Genomic DNA, 20,232 nt, shown 5'->3' with positions numbered 1-20,232 from the left:
CACCCTTTGTGTGAACACACTGGCAAGGGGGTTTGCTCCAGGCTAATAGCTGGCGTGCATTCGTCATGGCTGTTTGCTCAAGGCTTGTTCTGATATTCGAAGCAGCACTGGACATTCATCGGGTAGCCAGACTCTCCAAAGTTAGAACAGTGAATGTTAACAGTATTTCTGGAAGGGGTTAAACTAATTCCTAACAATCGGACACCAAGATGAGACCTTATGGGGCTAAATCATCCAGCTGCTACTGCGGGGCTTCTCGCACCTTCCCGTCTGTTTTAGATATCACACTGCTGCCCATCTCCATAGTATCTGGTCGTCTTCCATGTAACATCAATAGCAACAGCGAAGTCCCCAACAGCCTCCATGGAGACTTTGGCCCTTCTCCTTTTTTGGGAGTAAAAGCTGTGCTTGGAGCAGGGTTTGGGCTGGGTGGCTGATTGTCTTGTGTTGGGAGAGTTTGAGTTGAGGGGCATTGCTGAGGCTGGCTGCTGTCCGAGACAGGAGAGTGACTACATGGAGCCCAGGTGTGATCCAGCATGGGAGCTCCTGCTTCATTTCACTGACAGCCACCATTTCCAGACACAAGCTCTCAGTTTTTCCGATTCCCTCCCCCACTCAAATTGCAGCACTTCCAGGGCCCCATGAGGTGAAGAAGTGTCAGCTAGCCCCACGTGACCTTTTCCTGCCAGCCACTGGGTGAGACGGACATCTGTCTGTGTGTTCCGTCCCCCTATGAAAGCTTCGGCTGTCTTCTTTTCAAGTCAGTCATTCTGCTTTGGTCCCTTGTCACCAAGCACACACTGCCTCAGCTCCCCCAAACAACCCTTGCACCCCACTCTCTGACTGCCCAAGGTGGCCACCAGGAAGGAAGTCGTCTTGTGCACTGAATAATAACCCCACACCGGCTCTGTGGAGAGACTGTGCAGGGGGATACTCTGAGCTGGAACCTGACTTTGGGGCCTGCTTGCCTTCACTGAGACCCCATTAATAACCACAGGAGGCCCCTGACACACTTAGACAAACTGTTAAGAGCTTGCTTTATTCTATTATAATCCCATTTAACATGACTGATTTCCCCTAATCTCCCTCTGTCCAAGCTTCTTGACTGAGAGTGGGGCGGTGGTGTAGTTTCCAGGAAGGCTTCGCCCTTCAGCCCCCCTCCTTAGAGGTCAGGGGGTTCCTATCTCCTTGGTGGTGCCTGCGGGAAGTTACCCAGACAGCAGGAAACGGAACAAACACAAGACTGAATGACAAAAACCACAGAGGAGATGGAACTAAAACAAAAGACAGGGTTTGTGGAACCCCTGTAGGCTGACACTCCTCCTAGGTGAAGCAGACACAGACAGCTTTTTCTGCTTAGAGGAAAAAAAGGAAAGCGAGTAGCCATGTGCCATGACAACTGTCCCATCTCAGGCCATTACTGCAATAACTAGTTGTCAAAGCCTGTTCCTCAGTGCAAATTTCATAATCCAGGACTTGGAACTGGGCTGTGTCAAACAGGGTGCAGGAGAAAGTGTCAAAGAGCCTGGTGCTGGGGGATGACATGAAAGGAAATGGAGACCAATATTGTTTAGTATTTTATGTTCATTATGCACCCCGCCCCCCCAGCATCACGGTGGAGTGTGGGTGGGGAGTTAAATGGGAGTTTATTACATTGTTCTTTCTTTTTGTGAACACATTGAATCCTCACAACACTCACACTGGTTAGCTTGCGAACCTCCTGGGGTTCCCCTTTATCCTGAACAAAACCAAACCAGTGCTAAGCTTCCCTCCCGAACTGCCCGTTTCCAGAGTCTTCCTGCAATTCATCCAGCCCCTCTCCAGCTTTGGAGACTGCCTTTCAGCCACCTGGGTTGGCTGTAGTGAGACCCAGCTGCAACGGTAAGACAGAAGAACAGCCCCGCAGAGTCCTAGAACCTGCCATCCTGTCATGTGCCCCTTAAACAACGTCAGCACAGGGACCTATTTGCTGCAAAATGCACTGCGTACACACTAAAGACATAGTGAGGGACCTTTTGCTCTTAGAACTGGCAAGACTGGACTGTAGTTCCGCTTCCAAAGGTGCGGGGCAGGAGTATAGCACTCAACTTAATTTCTCAAAATCCTGGAAAGTTTGTTTTAAAGTGAAATGGCTGAGAGGTAAGGAGAGAGAACCCACAGTAAGAACTACGTGGCAAAATGGCCTTTAGGTTATTAATAAAAGAGACTGTTGTTGAGCGAATGGGAAACCAACGACGGAGATGATAATGCAGTGTGTTCAGTGGGGGGCAATCCGTGTGGACAGTCACATCTCTGATTTCATGGGAGAAGTTCTAGGTGTGATTTGAGGCCATGGTGGGTGCAGAATCTGGCCAGGGACCAGTGAAATCGTGGAGGGATTACACTGCCTCACCGTGAGAGACCTACATCTCAGGGCTTGTACACGTTCCCACTTACATTGCTATGGGGTGTGAATAAGCCACCTGCCGAGTGACGTAAGTTACCCTGACCTGAGCACGTGTGTGGGTAGTGCTGTGTCAGTAGGAGCGCTTCTCCCACCGAGGTAGCTGCTACCTCTCCTGGAGATGGTTTTGCTATGCTGATGGGAGAGACCTCTCCCGTTGGCACCAGACACGCTACAGCAGGACAGTTGCATTGGCACCGCTTTTGTGTGTCTAGGGTTGGACCAGCCCTCAGTCTGTTCTGTTCTCAGACAGAAGATTGAGAGGAGACTTGATGAGAGTGTGTAAATGTCTCCACGTAGAGACAACACCAGGTACTGCATCCAGTGGGGAAAGGCACAGAAAGGACCAAGGGCTGGAAGCTGAACTCAGACCAATTCCCAGCGGAAATAAGACAGACATGTTTGGCAGTGAGGGGGATAGACCACTGGAACAAACTGCCAAGGGGAGTGGTGGATTCCCCGTCTCTTGATGCTCTAGTCATTGGGCTCAATACAGGGGTCAATGGGTGCAGTTTAATGGCCTGTGCTATACAAGAGGTCAAGATGCTCTAATGCCCTTCAGTACTATGGCTAATTGAGGCCAAAACCTTTAATAAGATTTAAAAAGGCGTTGGACAGTGATATGGATAACAAGAATATCCAGCCTTACTATAATTAATGACGACAAGTTTTGGAAGGGGCGGCCAGGGAGCAAGCTGATCTCTATCGATCGAGGATCTGGGTGAGCCCTAATGTGGGGGCAGATTGCCCCATATCTGCTGCTGAGGGGTTCTTACACCTATGTGGTGCTGCCATCGTCAAAGACAGAACGCTGGACAAGATGGACTAGATTGTCCTATGTTCCCCAGTCTCCTGATCGGTCCCTCTGCCACTCCCCTTGTGCCTACTCACTGGGGTAGGACACCTCTGTCCAAGCTTCTTCACTGAGGGCTTGTCTACACTTACCTCCAAGATTTGGCAGCAGTCGACCGGAGTTACGCAAACTACGCAAAAAACTTGTGTAACTCCCGTCGACTTCTCTGCTTCCGTTCTGTGCTCCATCTTTACTGCACTGTGCCGCGCTACGCCACTTGAGAAGGTGGTCTTAATACATCGATTTCTGGATCGACTGAGCGGGTCTGCACTGACCGCTCAGTCAATCCAGAGAAGTTGATCTGATGGCGGTGACTGTGCCGCCTTCAGTGAAGACATAGCTTGAGAGTGGGGTGGTGGTGTAGTTTCCAGGAAGACTTCAGTCCTTCTCCTTAGAGGTTGGGGGGTCTTCCTGCCTTCTTGGGGGTGTCTGCAGGAAATTATCCAGACAGCAGGAAGCAGAACAAATGCAAGATTAAAACCATAGAGGAGATGGAATGACAACAAAAGACGGTTTGCAGAACCCCAATAGACTGACACTCCTCCTGTGCTAGTCAGAGACGGCCTTTTCTGCTTAGAGGAAAACAAGGAAAGTGAGCAGCCATGTGCCGTGACAACAGTCCCATCTCAGGCCACTCTGGCTCCCACTAGCATCTGCTGTCTAGAGAGATGCATCTCCCTCCCTCCATCTGCTTAACAACCTCCCTCCTGCCAATACAGCACTGCTCCCTCATCTTTTCCAACCAGTCTTCTTTGGTTACCTACCCCACCGCGGCCTGCTCTGCACACTGCGTGGATTGGGAGAGCTAGGGTGGCTAGGGGGATGATTTTTAAAAATCAGCATTGTTATACTGATATGGAAATAGCTACACTGGTGTAAAGCACCCATGTACTGGTATAACTCTGGCCACCCTAGGAGGATTGTACTGCTTTAACGATACCAGGATAGTTAAATATAAATAACTATATCAGTATAGTTAAAGCAATACCACTTTCTACTGTAGACAAGGCCTAAGGTTTGGAGCTGTACCACATAATAGATGGCCTGTTAAGGATACAAAACCCTTCGCTGTGCTGAAGAGCAGCCTTTCAGATTTTTGACTCTTTTGCTCAGAGACTGCAGTCTATAGATTCTGGTGTCTGGTGGGAACCCAGCTTTTCCGGGTCTCCGCCTTAAAACCTTTCTTTCGATAATTTTTCCCTTTGCTAAAAGTCTGTGCTATGGGCGAGTCCCCACACTCTCCATCACAGTGTAATAAATAGTAAGATTATGATGATTCAGGATACAAAGGGCTATGCCCAAACTTAACCCTCCTTGCCCTTAGCTGGGACATGGCTGCGCTCAGCTCTGGGGCAGAAAGAGGACAGAGAAAGTGCATCCCCCGCCTTGTTTAAATGTATCAGTGTCCTCTAAGTCCCAGATAGTGTTATGAAGCCTACAACAGGGAAGCTATGCAGCTGAGGAAAGAAGCGCTAAAAATTGGGTTTTTAAAGACGTCAGGAGTGTCTGATGTAGAGACCCTGCGAGACGAGAATCTGTCATTCTGGAACTCATTTCCCAGCCAGAAGCTGGACACATGAAGGGCACTGATACGATGAACATTGGACAGAGAGCCCAGAGCAGGCCGTGAACATGAGCATGAATTTATACAGACGAGGGAGAGTGGAATGGAGAACACATACTCACTTGTGTAAAGGAGCCAGCCCATCCTCCTTATAAGGCATTTGAGTCATTCATATCAGGGCCCTCAGAGTGTGGATTGTGGATTTGGTTTGTGGATATATGTACAGCCTTGCAGACTGTTTGTGGATACATGTACAGCCTTTGTGGATACATGTACAGCCTTGTTTGTGGATTTGTGGATACATGTTTGTATCCTGGTTTGTGGATACATGTACAGCCTTGCAGACCATCATTATTGTTACCTAACAGAGTTTTCAAGGAAACTCTGGGAGAGAAGCTTTGCAGTTATTTATCATGCTGTGCTGCAGGTTTTCAAGGTTGAATTCACACTCTGCGCGCTCTCTGTCGGAACCTGACTCAGTACTGCCAGTAACTGTGTTCATTTGTGACTGGTGCCTACATTTTTGTTAATATAATTGCAGCAAACTGTGGATTCTTTGCATTTTCAGAAACATTCATTGAAAATATTCTAAATGAGCTGTTATTTCACCACCTCAGTGCAGCCACTTATTGGCAACCAAGGGAAGGTGGTCTTTTTTCCGGGACGTAGCTCTCCCGTTTGGATGAACTGGCAATGTGCTATTGTGCTCTGCAAGCTACTCTTTTTTGCTTAGTCAGCTGCAGCCCATTGGTTAGATCTCAGTCTCCTTGCAATTCAGACTGCACTGCAGTAGTTTCCCGTGCCTTGCTGAAGATACTGTATGTCTGTGTGAGTGAGGGCTGTGTATGCAGAAGGAAGATGTCTTAGGAAGGACAGTACATAGCCTCTGTAGATGAACATGGTCAATGTTGCACTTGTAGGACATGGTAACTAAGAAATCTTTTAATTTTCTGACTTATTAATTTTCAGTCTAAATCTATGCTTGCACTTCAGTGCAAACTGTTAAAAATAGCCTTTTGTTACTGCAGTGAAAAGCACATTAGAAATGCACCTAGGTAAAGAAGAAATGGTATTTCCTACAACTGGAGCAGATTTTCTTTCACTTAGAAAGAATGAGCTATAGAGCAAGACTGTGCATAAGAATGTATTGTACCCTACCTCAAACTTGAAATACTTAAATAAGAAAGCCCAGTGGGTCTGTGCGGTCCGTCTTTCACATGAGACATATGTAAAAGAGTTATGTTAGACATTAGTATTAGTTATTGTATTGTAGTAGCATCAGTCAGACTTTAGGGGGACCCTCATTTTATTGGGTAGTGCACACTCATAAGACGACACGGTCCCTGCCTCAAGAGTGTCACAGTCTAAAGAGACAAAGATGGTCAAAGGGTGCAGGAAAGGGACACACAATCCAGGCACAACGCAGGGGGTGATGGCATGGGGCTTGGTGGTTTCAGGTAGTGGGGTGGTAGTTTTTAAAAAAAAAAGTGCATTTGTATTCTTACTATAAAAAAGTAGCATTTTGTGGGGCGGGAAGGAGGTTGGTACTAGAGATGATGAGGAAGAGATTATTATTGTCTGTAACAATGCTGGATAATAAATGGACATGTGATAATTGTAAAACTCTATGTCTGAGGGGGCAAGATAAAGCACATGAGCAAAGCAGCATGAGAGAGTAGAATAGTGCACGTGCAGCTACAGCAGTAGGACCAAACAGATGTAAATAAACATTGTATTCTAACAAAGGTTATGTTCATAGCAAGATGTTCTTACTTTGTACCCTGCTGATCCAGGATACATCACAGCTTCCATGTCGCCATGAGTTTAAATGGTAAAATTGTTAATCACAATGGAGAAAATGCAGATGTGTTCAGTAAATATTTCTGTTCTCTGTTGGGAAGAAATGGGAGGATGTACTCACAGTTTACAGTGCTAATGCAATACTTTTCATTCCAACAGTACTAGGTAGGATGTTAAACAGCACCTCTTAAAGTTAATCATTTTTAAATCAGCAAGAGTAGATATCTTGCACCCAAGAGTTTCAGTGGAATGGGCCGAGGACTTTTCTGAGCCATTGAGGTGCACATTTAACAAATCATGGAACAGCAGAGGTTTCAGAGGACTGAAGGAAAAAAAAAAAAAAGCTAATATTGTGCTGATCCAGGAAACAATAGACTGGTTAGCCTGACATAAGTCCTAGGCAAAATCTTGGAAAGGCTGAAATGGCGTGCAATCAGTAAAGAATTAAAGTGTAGCAGCATATTTAATGCCAATCAATATAGTATAATGAAAAATAGGTCTAGTCAAACAAACATGATATCATTTTTGATGGGATCGAACGTCTGTTTGATACAGGTAGCTGAGGTAACTCTTGATATATTTCAACATCTATGAGGCATTTGACTTAGTACTGCATGACATTCTGATTAAAAAGGTAGCACTATACAAAGTCAATATGGCCTATTTTAAAAGGATTAAAAATTGTCTGATCGATCTCAACAGTAATTGTAAATGGGGAATCTCCTCCAGTCAGGTGTTTTTATGGTTGCCCCACAGGAATGTGATCTTGGCCTATTGCTGTTTAATGTCTTTATCCGTGATCTGAAAGAAAACATAAAAATATTATTGGGAAAGTTTACAGATGACCCACAAATTAGTGGGGTGGTAAATAATAACAAGAGGTCAGTTCCACAGACCAATCTCAGTCACTTGGTAAAACGGGCTCACTTGAACAACTTGCACTTTAATACAGCCCAAGTGCAAGGTTATATATCTGGGAACAAAGCAGGTAGGATGCACGCACAGGATGGGGCTGTATTCTGGAAGATAGTGCCTCTGAAAAGGACGTAGAGATATGGCAGATAACCAACGGAGCAAGAGCTTCCAGTGGGATGTGGGGGCAGAAAGAGCTAATGTTGATATATAAGCAGGGGAACATAGAGGGGGAATAGGAAGTGTCATTCATGAGCCCATTTCCCAGTACTGTGTCTAGTCCTGGTGCGCACATGTTAAACAGGATGTTGACAAATCGGAGAAGATTCAGAAAGATCCAAATGATTGATTTGAGGTCTGGAAAACCTGCCTTATAGTGAGAGACTGCAGGAGCCCAATCTATTTCATTTAGCCAAGAGAAGATTGAGGTGATTTGACCACAGTCTATAAGTACCTACATGGGGAGGAGATTTCTGAGGGCAACAGATTCTTTAATCTTCCAGACAAAGACGGTACAAGATCCAGTGACTGCAAGGAGAACTAGACAAGTTCAGATTAGACTTAAGGCACAAACGTTTAACAGTGAGAGTCATTAGCCGTTGGAACAGTTTCCCAGGGGATGTGGTGGATTTGCCATCACTTGGCATCTTGAAACCAAGACCAAGTGACTTTCTAAAATATTGGCTCTAGCTCAGTCAGAGGTTATGGGCTGGGTGATGAGCCACTGAGTGAGAATGTACTGGGGGACAGACTGTGCCATCACAGTGGTCCCTTCTTGCCTTGAAATCCAGGAACCTAGGCATTAATTCTGGACCCTTCAAAAATCACCAGGATGCTCAGAAACTAGAGTGTAATATAAAAACTTAGATAGTAAGCTCCTTGGGACAGGAGCCGTCTTTTTGTACTGTGTTTGTACAGTGCCTGGCACAATGGGATCCTGGTTACTACTGCACTACACATAATAAATAACAGTAGCCTAGGTAGATTCATTGCTTTCGCTTCCGATTGATTTTATAGAATCCAGTGAAATAATACCTCTCTGAGTCCAGTTTGCCACAGAGCTTATTGAATTGTTTATTAGTGTTGATTTATGATGTAAGCCCCTCTCTCTGATCTCTCACGCTTCTAAAACAGACAATGCAATAATTCACAATCTATACAGCATATAATGGACAGTGCAAATAAACTGTCATGTTTGGTCTCGTTATGGTGAATCCTTAATAATCCTTTCTACGTCCACACTCGGACCTTCAACATACTCCCACCCCACCCCAAAACGCAGAGCCCCACCCCACTGTGAGCCCCATTTGGGGAAAGGCAAGGCCACAGGTGTGTGGAGCTAGCCAGCCTGTGATCACAAGGAGGGTAGAGGTAGGGGCCTGTGACCTAGTAAGGTGGTGGGAGTTGGAAGTGGAGCGTATGACCTGGTGAGGAGGGGCACAGCAACAGGGGGAGTGGAGGGGTTTTCAGCAGCGGGGGAGCAGAGCTGGGAGTTGCACAAGGCAAGGAAGGCAGAGTTGTTTTGTCTGTGAAGGGGGAGGAGCCCCAGACGGTTGATTTGGTCTATTTATTTTATTTGAGGGGGAAGATCCTAAATACTTTTCTTCAGGAGAGCAGGACTGAAGCCCGGGTCCCAATGCTTTGGGCACCAGCCACCGCTGCTTTTGATTTTTGTGCCTGGTGTTAGAAATGGCAAGTGAGGAGAAGGTGGTCTCAGGAAAGACTCCAGTCACTCTGGCTGGCATGCATGCAGGGCTGGAGCACTCCTGGTGCTTGACAGGCAGTTCACAAATTATAGGACCTTGTCCCACACATGTAAACGAGCCCCACAGCACAGCAAGGGGGACACTCCCTCCAGGCCTGGGGCATGGGCATGAGGCCTGAGTGGCAGGTGAGGAGGAGAGATGCGTGCATTGGGAGGGATGCAATATTGATTTGACTTTTAATTTGTTTCTGTTTAATTTTTCTTCATTTTTGTGTTTTTTTTATCATGGTTTTCTTTGGGTTTCTCTCTGTTTTACAGTTCTTTTGGGCTCTTCTTTTGAGGCTGTGTTTGATGCGTTGGCTTCCCATCTGCTGCTCGTAACCATCTCTGCCATGAGTTGTGAGTGAGCCATCACCATGCTTCTGAGTTTCATTTTGTTTTGTGCTTTTGTTCTCTATGGAGTTGAGGATTAAGTTTTGTTTTCTTTTCATTATATGTTTCTGTTTTCCAGCAGGATTGTGAGATCCACCTAATCTGATGCAGAGACCCAAAGATCTTGGGGTTTTGGCCTCAAGGGCTCTCTGGGGGTTCCAGTCTCGGGGACCCAATTGTCACTCTTGGGTCCCTGGGTTTTTCATCCTGGGTATTGTTGCATTTTGAGTCTGGTTTTCTGTATTCATTCCTTCCCAACTCCATATGAGGATAAAAGAGGCTGCTGTTGTCAAGGGTTGAACATAACATTGTCCCTTAAAATGGGCATCACTAAATGCTTACGGGACAGACAGAGTTTCTCTGATGGGGCCCTCAGCACAACGGCAGCAGAGACAAGGAGATCAGTGCCCCTCACTCCATGTCACCAGTGCAGCCTACCTATCGCACGGATCAAAAATGGAAGTTCTGATTATTTTGTTTAAGTGGTTTGTTTACTTATTTGTTTAGTTAAGCTTCACTTCACTTTGCTTCCTGTTCCACCTTTTCCAGTAAGCCCTTACAACCAGGCCCTATTGCCAAGCACCGGGAGAGAACTGTGGGACACCCAGGTACTCCAGGGGCCCTGGCCACATTTCCCTGGAAATCCCTTCTGGATTTCCATCCTGTGCACACACTTTGGAGGAGAAAGGGTCTCCTGGTTTAGTCTGATGTGGGGGGAGGGCAAATCAGAATTTAGTAATATCTGCAAAAAGCTTCTTTCACAAGAGAACAGAAGTCACCATTTCATAGAGGTCGTTTGTCTAGTCTGAGATCCCACTTCCAAGTTTTGTTAATTATTTTTCCCTAAAATAAAACCGTGCCCTGCCTTTTCCAGCTGATGACACCGCCCGGCTTGTAATCACTACATTAAAACCTCATTTCCCTGCCATGAGATTGCCTTCCCAGATCTCTGCGCCTGGGGTGCCTGGCAGAATCGTAGCTGACCACTACCTAAAGAAGGCATGTACATTTGAGGAGTGTCCAGCATAGCTCGTCAATGCTGGGTTTAGACTGGGGCCTTTGTCTGGGTTTGTAGCTTACATCCCTGTTTTATTCCTGGGGCCTTGCCACTGAATGTACTTCGGCAGCGGGTATTCGGTGCAAGCCATTTCCACACCATCCATCTTCAGTTTTGACTTCATTGATCCCAGATTTGGCTCAGATCTTAACCTCTTCCTCAGGGCCACCAGAGGAGCTGGAAAGGAGTTAGCTAGCACTCTCTTAGGTTGTGAAGAGGCTGGAAAAGCTCTACCAGGCCTAAGGACTTTGAGGAGGCTTCTAACCTCTGCTAAAGACAATACAGCTTAAGTGTTCAGCACTGAGTCAGTGAATTCCACATGTACCTAGTCCACTTGGCTGTTCTAAATGTTTAGCAATGAACACCTGTCCAATAGACTGGAAGGGGAAGCAAGGATCATTCCCCTACAGGGTGCGAATCTAACAGTCCCCAAAAGTAAAACTCCTTATAAACAAAGCGTACATCACATGCTGTACATTTCCTCTCGGTGGGGTTGAGTCTTCCCATCTCTCTGGGGTGCTCTGTATGACTTGTTTGTACTCTGATGGTTATTCCCGATGTGCTAGGCATGTCTACACATGGAGGAAGATGCATCCTTTGACCAGGATCGCAGACTGGAGAGAAACCCGAAAGTTTGCTAAATGAATAAAGTGTTTTAAAATTTAAATCAGATTTTTATTTACAATTTACTGTCTTCTTCTTTGATGTTTTAAATTGCTAACGCAGATGTTTTGTACTTTTGTCTTCAGTTAGAATTTTTCAATTTTACATGGAATTTTTTCCACAAAGAAATCTTAAACTTAAAAATGCACTTCTTTGTTTTTTGTTTAAAGCCGAGTCCTAGGGCTTTGTTTATGTCTTTTGTTGTGAGAACTAAAACACAAAATTTATAAACAAATGGCCTAAACAGCACCACCTTCTGATACCTGGACCACACACAAGTCAAGAAAACTGAAATGCTTTGTCTAGACTGTACTCCTACTGCAGAGTTTGCCCTTGATAGTCGCTTCCTGAATAAAGTGTTTCAAGAGGAGAAAATCTTGGGTTTTCAGAAACTGTCTGGAGAGCGTGTGTGTCTGAATATGGATGGGAGGTGTGATATTCATAGCGAACCTATTGTGTATGGGACGGCAACTGCTGAGGGAAAGGCTGTTTGTGTGTGACACGCTTGTCATCTCCAGTTACTCATGTTCTTCCAAACATCTGACCACAATTGCTAGTGGTGCAATCAGAATATGTGAGAGAGAACATTAAGGGCCATGCGACTGATTTTGGGATAGACAATGCAGTCAACGAGGCTAAGATTGGAGGGGGGTCTTGCAAGAAAAAGATGACCTTAATGAGTAAAGTCTGGCTGTTCTGCACATATTCTAAAATTACTTTTAGATGACTTGGAAGAAAAGAATGGCAAGGACCATGCTATTGAAGGCCAATCTTATCCTGTGATGTGATACGTGAGGCTGGACCAGTGTAGAGCCCTGTTGACTTTTGTAGGGTTCAGGGGTTAGCCATGTGGATTCAATGGCAGGAGCAGGGCTGTTTGATGAGTTCTTTCACAATAGCCACTTTGCAAAGACAAGCGCAGAGGTGGCGATGTATTTGCGATGCCTCAAGAAGAAAAGTGGAACCTGCATTTGCAGATTGCATAGGAGCTTGTTTCAGAATGGCCCAAATTAATGAAAACCTGTGACAAGCAGAGACAGGATAGAGACGCTGTTTGCCAGAAAGTAACAAATATTGGCCTGAAGAGGTTTGCTGAGGAATTGATCCAGATATTGAAAGCGGCATTATTGGAACTCAATTCTGAACAGATTCATGAGCTATGGCTGAAGCTGTTGAAGTATGGAAGAAGATGGGGGGAGGAGGGGGAAAGAACCTTGTGCTGAACTGCAATTCGATGACAGCAAAATTCATATACTGAAAGCATTATGACTTTTAAAGCATGAAAGCACAGCTTTAACACCGTGACACTTTCCTGTTTATGAAAGATTCCCGCATGTGCCAGCTTCCACTCAAAATTTAGGAATCAACACTTGCTCTTGAATATGCAGAAGATGTTTATGCTGGTCATGGCATTTCATCAATAGTAATTCAACCACAGGCCATATCTACATTTCAGAAAGTCATGTTCTCCAGTGAAACACTGAAAGATGTAACAGCTGCTCACTGATGGAGGTCTCAAGTAAATGCTCTTGGAGGAACAAAGATGGATCATGAAAGCAGCGTCACAATTGTTTTGCTACAGCTTCTTTTGCTGGTGCTGAATGAGTATTTTCATCTCTCGGGCTTCTGTGCTCCAAGATTACAAACCTCAGGGAACAGATGGGGATTCCATGTTGGTTTCCTTCTCAAGCATTTTAATTCTGAAAGCCTTGAAATCATCCTCAGTGAATTTGAGTAATGGGGACTCAATGGCATAATGGATTTGTGACTTTTGATCATGGATTTTAGTTATGGTTTCAAATGCTGCATTATAAATTCAATACGGATATGTCAATAACACATTGTTTGTGAGACTACGTGTATAAAAACGTTCACCGTTTTGAACTCTGATAATGTAACTCTAGGCAGATACTCAGTGTCAACACTGAAGTAAATTAGTGGTGAGAAAAATCTAAAGAGCCATTAAGAACATTTTAGTATAAAAAAACAATCAGGCCCTGATCCTGCCAATACTTATGCATCTGCATAAATTTAAACATAGGAATAAACCCAGTCATGTCAGTGGTACTATTCACGAGTGTAAAATTACTCATGTGCTTAAGTGATCATAAAATCAGTGCCATAATTTTCAATATTTTGGGGTTTTTTTTGCCTATGTCAGTTTTGTAAAATTCAGATAAGATACCCTACCATCAGTGACATTGGAAAAAACCCAGCATTTGTCATTCAGTTCATTTTAAATTTAATCAGAAATTGCATTCGCTCAGATTTCGGAGTCGGGTTGAGATTTGCTAACACTGGTTTCAATCAGATCATTTAAATCAAAGGTAAATGCCTGCATTCTGCTGAAGGGTTTATAGTCTATGAGGACAAACCGCAAGCAGAGAGAGGCAGTCAAAGGATACACAAACATGCATGAACTCTACCTACCTGCCCTTCAGCCCTGAGGCTTCTCACATTCTTCCCCTGCTTTAAGCCCCACCCTCAGAGCTCTGCAGTGCTAGCCCCCATCCATTCTGGCCAGGACGACTGGATAGAATCCCCTTCAGAGCAGTCAGCACCCAAAGGATGCAACTGAGTGATTCCCCTCCCCACCCTCCCGGGCTGACTGCTCTCTCGGGAATTGACCTGGCATCTCCTTGCACTGTGGTGCTGAGTGCTCTGATCTCTAAGCACCTGGGCCTGTCTGCAATTTTCAGGGTGGGATTTTCAAAAGTGCTTGTCCTTGTCTGAACTCTGAGCCCACTTAGGTCATCGTCAACTTCCCCTGGCCTTGGACTAACTCAGTGCCCAGTATTTTTGAAAATCTCACCCTTACCCATTATTTTTTTTACATATGAAAAGCTCCCACCTAATCACTTGCCCCATTTCATTATTTTACATGGAATATATTCAGAACAATCACGTTTTCCACAGGTGATGTTGTGCACAGCTGGGAGATCTGTGGAAGCAGTGCTCTCAGCCCCGTCAGCAGTGGGAATAACCCCCTGTGATGGATGCAAGTAGCAGTGCTGGCTTGGTCTCAAGACAGCTGCATCCATCTCCTGGGCAGGGAAAGCATTTGAGGAGTAAGAGTAAAGAAAGGGAGAACAAAGGTGGGACTTAGAGGAGTCTGGGAAAATAGATGTCAGAAGGTTTTTCACTTGTTAACTCTTAACATGCAGCTTCCATGTGGGTAAGGGTTTGCTGCATGTTCAGAGAATAGGGGAGAGTTTTTGACTACACCTGCCTTGGGAGGTGGGGAATAGGTAGGAAACTGGGATGTTCTTGTCTAGGCTTTCAGGTACCATGGCGATGGGTGCCCCGGAGCAGTCCATCATGTAGGGGCCAGTGCAGGATGCTTTAGTGTGTTGTCTCATCAAGTGTTACAGGGAAGCCTGTTTGTCTCCAGGAGATGGAGGCATCGTGCAGCAGGCAGGTAGCATCGGGTGGGCTCTGTTGGAGGTTTGCAGGAGGGGTGTGCAGAGAAGGGGGGGATTGAATTGCCTGCAGGGAGGTAACAGGCAGGATCAGCACCTGCATCCACCCAGCGGCAGAATCAGAATAGCAAACCGCTGTGCTGGCCCTCAGGCACTGCGTTGGGTTTAGCTGTCTCGCTCTGCCCCACTACTCAGTTTTGTACTAAAAGAGAGAATTACTTCTGGGCTCCTGAACTCACTTCCTGCCCAAGCTGAAATTTGGTCAGGAAGGTCCCAGCTGGGCAGTGCTGACATCTTTACTGCTACTAATACCTCTCCCCTTAGTGCAGAAGGAGTTTTTCAAAGAAAGGTAGAACTAAGGCACGAGTAGTCTGTTTATGTGGCCACTCGATCACAGGAAAGGCTGTTAAGAAGAGATCTTCAGCTCTCAGGTTTGTATGGCCCCTGGGTACAGCTGGGAAGTCTTTAGGAGTTTGCTGCAATTTGGCTTCTACAACACGCTGCTTTGTTTCTGAGATTATTTGTTGTCTCTCATCAGCCTCGCAATGTTGCTGGGTTTCGGGGAACGGTCCGCTATGCTTCAGTGAATGCACACAAAAACCGAGTGAGTATCTCCATTTCTTAGGAGTTAAAAGAGAAGGGTCATTTCTCCCCTGCAACCATGAAGGCTATGTCTACACTGCAATAGAAGACCAGCGGCATGGCCATGGCTGGCCAGGTTCAGCTGACTGGGGCTCGGGCTACGAGGCTAAACATTGCAGTGTAGACATTTGGGTGCGAGCTGGAGCGCAGTCTTTGAAACCCCGCGAGGGGGGTGTTTTCCAGAGCCTGGGCTCCAGTCTGAGCCTGAACATCTGCACTGCAAATTTTAGCTCTGCAGCGCAAACCTGAGTCAATTGACCTCGGTTCTGAGACTCAGTGCTCACGTTTTTGGTTGCTGTGTAGACATAGAGTAAGTCCTGCACTCTTTAGCTGTGGGAGGGGTCGCCTGGTGTAAGTTCTGGCTTGTTGCCTAAAGCAAATTGATGTGTCAAATAACTCCAATGGAGGTGGAAGGCTATTGATTGTAAATGTAAACATGTGAGCTAGTCATTGGCTTTTCTCTAGTCAACTGTCCTAATATTTGGCAATTAACACATTTGCTGCTGCTATTAAGAAAAAATAAAATATAAAGTCCAAGAGAAACTGAAAGCCATATCCCTGTGCAACTCCTGTGCACCCCAGCCCTGGATGCACTGACCCAGGCACCTGGCAGCATGCTGGCCATGGGAAGTCAGTGGCTTCCAGCAGCCTGTAACTCAGAACGAATCCTAGATTTTTTTTTCCACTGAAAAGGGATGTTACTTCAGCAAAATATTTGGCCTGTTTTGTCCCAGTTTCCCCAGATGTCTGGTCTTCCCCCTTTCATCCAGACAGTCTTTTTAATGTTTAAGCAGTGTTTACTGTGTGTATGATAAAGTTCTTCTGATGCATGAACTATGGAACTAATGTTTAATGATCTCCGGTACTTTGCTCCCCTCTGCCCAATCTCATCCATCCCTCCAGACTTGTAACATCCCAGGTGATGTGGCTTGTGGGAAGAGATTCAGAAATGCAAATGTGTAATTATTGTAAGTGATAAGACACTGGTACTGCACTTTTAATCTTCACTGTGCTTTCCAGACAGCGAATTAACCCCAACGATTCTCCCTGGAAATAGGCAGCTCAGTATTATCCCCTCTTACAAACGGGGATGCTGACACAGAGAGATGAAGTGGCCAGCTCAAAGTCACAAAGGGAGCCCATGTCAGAAATGGAATCAGTAATCGGGCTTCTAGGCCAGCAAGGGGCATCATGTTCTGCAGGTCACCAGCAAGTGCTCTGCAGATGGTTGATGGTCCAGAGCCCACAGTTTGGGAACTACTGCGTTAGACCATGCTTCTCTCCAGAGCTTTATTTCTACATCCACTGCTAGTTTATATTGTACGTAATGAGACATGCTTCTAATTGTGGCCATTGTCAGCCCCGATGCTGAAAGCAGTGGGTCACGATTTCTTTAGACAGTCAGGTTCCCTTAATGGTTAACACCGAGTTCCCGTGAAACACGGATTATTGATTCCCATCAATTATAGTTATCCTCTAGGGAATTCTCCTCTCAATGCTTATTATAGCTTGAGCTGGCAATGCTGTCTGTAGCTAAGTTTGCCTGACACACATTCTGTTGTAAGACTGTTTCCAGTTGTTTGTGCCTTTGCCAGACTTTAACTGTTTGGACTGAAATTTACCATGTCTGCCCCAGTCTGAACTTTTTGGAAAGTTTTAGCCAAACCAGTTCAGCTGTTTCTGAGAACAAGAGTAGGGGAAAATATGTCACTTGGCCAGTATGAAAAAATTCTTACAACCATTTCAATGAGAAACTCTAGCACCCCAATCCTTTGGAGCAGGGACTTGAAATTTGGCAGAGCGGGTGTCTCCATGTTGTCAGGGATGTGCCCTTTGCCATCCCTGTGCAGATCTGTCTAAATCTGGCCTCGGTCAGGATGACTTGCTCACAGGATGGATGTTGCTCTGGGGTGAATTAAGGCTGTGTAGTCAAGGAGGCTGTTGTCTGTCAGACCACTGCCCCACTAGTTGTAAAAGTTGGAAAGTGCATGGTGAATGAAGAAGCTCAATGTCACACTGGGCTCGATCCCCATTTTCTGGGTACACACGTAGGGTCAGATTTGCCCAAGTGCTGAGCACTCCCAGCTGCAGCAGAAGTCACTGGGAGTAGTGCATTACATAGTACTTTATATATTCCAGCTAAATGCTCTGACAGATCAGCCCTAGGCATGTCATATTGGGCACCCAAAATTAATGGACGTATTTGACAATTTTGGTTTTGACCTCTATGCCTTAGTTCCCCATCTGTAAAATGAGGATAATGCCCCCTCGCCTCCAGGGATATGTGAGGATAAATGCTTTAAACATTGGTGAAGAGCTCAGTTACTGTAGTAATGAGTGTCACAGAAAAGCCCAATGCATTCAGAGCAAGGTGTGAATAGTGTGGCATGAATAAGGGTGGGACCCACACGCTGAAGGATGGGGATAAAAAGAAGTATTGAACAGCTACCCATGCAATGGCATCATCCATTCTGTGCACTGAATGAGGCAGGGTCCTGTGGAAAAAACAGTGATCATGTAATTACAGTCTCCCCCCTCAGTGCATTTGCACAAAGGGTGCAAGTTAAGGTTGCATGGACAGCCTTATTTCCTGAGGTGTGAGTGCTTGATTGTACAACCTGAATAATATTTAACCTAGTTTCTGAAGCGTCTTGAGAATGTAAGTGACACATTCCCAAGGGGTTATTTACTCACCTGCCATGCAGAGGTGGCTCTGCACATCAGAACACATACCCAGATCCCACTCAGCAGGAAAGATTCCCTTTGGCTTTTAGGGCTTGCAGCCTATTTTTTGCTTTACTTTGTCTTCATTTTCTCCAGGAGATGGGTCGACATGATGACCTGTGGTCCCTCTTTTACATGTTAGTGGAGTTTGCGGTTGGTCAACTTCCATGGCGCAAGATCAAAGATAAGGTAGGAAATATGGTGATTGAGGAATAATGGGTGACGGGGGTAAACTCCGTATAGTTCCACTCCCCTTTCCTGCGCCTCAGCATAACTTATTGAAGCATAGACCTGAGTCTGTTTTCCAGGGCTTTTCAGAAAACATTGCACAGAGTAAAGCCCCGGGGCTGTTGCTTTAAGGCCTTGGATGTAGGTGTCAGGAAAAGATTTCCATTTGTCTCCAAGAGAGTGCACGAGCCACAGCTGCTTAGTAAACTAACATTTACATTTAATACACACACAACCTCGCTGCAGCAGTTCTTGGAATACTCTTAAATAGCTTTCAAAACAAAGGCTGTTAAATGGTAAATCAGGCAGTGTACTCCCACAGCTCTTCCTGCTGCTTCCCTAGAGCAAAAGCTTGCTTGTAACATGGGCGCTGTCATGTAGGATTTTGGCTTAATATTGACATGCTGTATGTTAGTGCACTCACAAACACACCTCCCCGCTCTGATTCCCTTTCTCACCCTTACGATCCCTTCTAACCCTGTGATTCCATGATTTTCTCAGTCTATAGCGTGGCCTAAAATTCAGTGCATCTCACCTGGATTTCTCCAGAGCTTGAAATGAATGGTGCCATCCCAGTTATAGAATCATAGAAAATCAAGGTTGGAAGGGACCTCAGGAGGTCATTTACTCCAACCCCCTGCTCAAAGCAGGACCAACCCCAACTAAATCATCTCATCCAGGGCTTTGTCAAGCCACACCTTAAAAACCTCTATGGATGGAGATTCCACCACCTCCCTAGGTAACCCATTCTAGTACCTTACCACCCTCCTCATGAAAAAGTTTTTCCTAATATCCAACCTAGACCTCCCCCACTGCAACTTGAGACCATTGCTCCTTGTTCTGTCATCTGTTACCACTGAGAACAGCCTAGTTCCATCCTCCCTGGAGCCTCCTTTCAGGTAGTTGAAGGTTGCTATCAAATTCCCCCTCATTTGTCTCTTCTGCAGACTAAACAAGCCTAATTCCCTCAGCCTTTCCTCATAAGTCTTGTGCTCCAGCCCCTTAATCATTTTGTTGCCCTCGGCTGGACTCTCTCCAATTTGTCCAAATCCTTCCTGTAGTGGGGGGCCCGAAACTGGACACAATACTGCAAATGTGGCCTCATCGATGCCAAATAGAGGGGAATAATCACTTCCATCGATCTGCTGGCAATGCTCCTACTAATGCAGCCCAATATGCCATTAGCCTTTTTGGCAATATGGGCACATGTTGACTCATATCTAGCTTCTTGTCCACTGTAACCCCCAGGTCCTTTTCTGCACAACTGCTGCCTAGCCCGTCGGCTCCCAGTCTGTAGCTGTGCATGGGATTCTTCCATCCTAAGTGCAGGACTCTGCACTTGTTCTTGTTGAACCTGATCCGATTTCTTTTGGCCCAATCCTCCAATTTGTCTAGGTCACTCTGTATCCTATCCCTACCCTCCAGCGTATCTATCACTCCCCCCAGCTTAGTGTCATCTGCAAACTTACTGAGGGTGCAATCCACACCATCCTCCAGATCAGTCCTTGTCTACCATCACCAAACACCTCAGCCCTGACAGCGAACAAGTCTGCTGGCCTATTAAGAGTGTGAGCATTTCTGTCTTTTGGTGATGAGCTGAATGGTTCATTCCTGCCAGCCAGCTTCCCAGGAAGTGCTATATGGGAGCGTTGGCTGGCGAGTCAGATCGAGTCCACAGGAGTGGAGTAGACCATCCAGGTGTTCCTGGAGGAGCCAGAGCGCAGCCGCTCCTACTTCCGGGAGTATCCACTGAAGGGGCAGCTCCTGCAAGGAGTCTCTGGGTCCAAACT

At 45.8% G+C, this 20,232-nt stretch overlaps 1 protein-coding gene across 1 annotated transcript in view; it reads left to right on the top strand.

The window, feature by feature from the left end:
• TTBK1 (tau tubulin kinase 1) overlaps positions 1 to 20,232 on the top strand; it is a 158,655-nt gene that overhangs the window by 83,386 nt on the left and 55,037 nt on the right. Inside the window, exons 7-8 of the mRNA XM_067532893.1 lie at positions 15,387 to 15,452; positions 18,311 to 18,403. Of these exons, the coding sequence (XP_067388994.1) occupies positions 15,387 to 15,452; positions 18,311 to 18,403 (159 nt within the window). The remainder of the gene's footprint in view (positions 1 to 15,386; positions 15,453 to 18,310; positions 18,404 to 20,232) is intronic.

Source organism: Emydura macquarii, unplaced genomic scaffold (assembly GCF_026122565.2).
Source record: "Emydura macquarii macquarii isolate MOO-44397 ecotype Brisbane River unplaced genomic scaffold, CSIRO-AGI_Emac_v2 contig_3305, whole genome shotgun sequence".
Classification (NCBI taxonomy): domain Eukaryota; kingdom Metazoa; phylum Chordata; order Testudines; family Chelidae; genus Emydura; species Emydura macquarii.
Note: the sequence above shows the minus strand (reverse complement) of the source record. Positions and strands in the feature narration are given on the sequence as shown.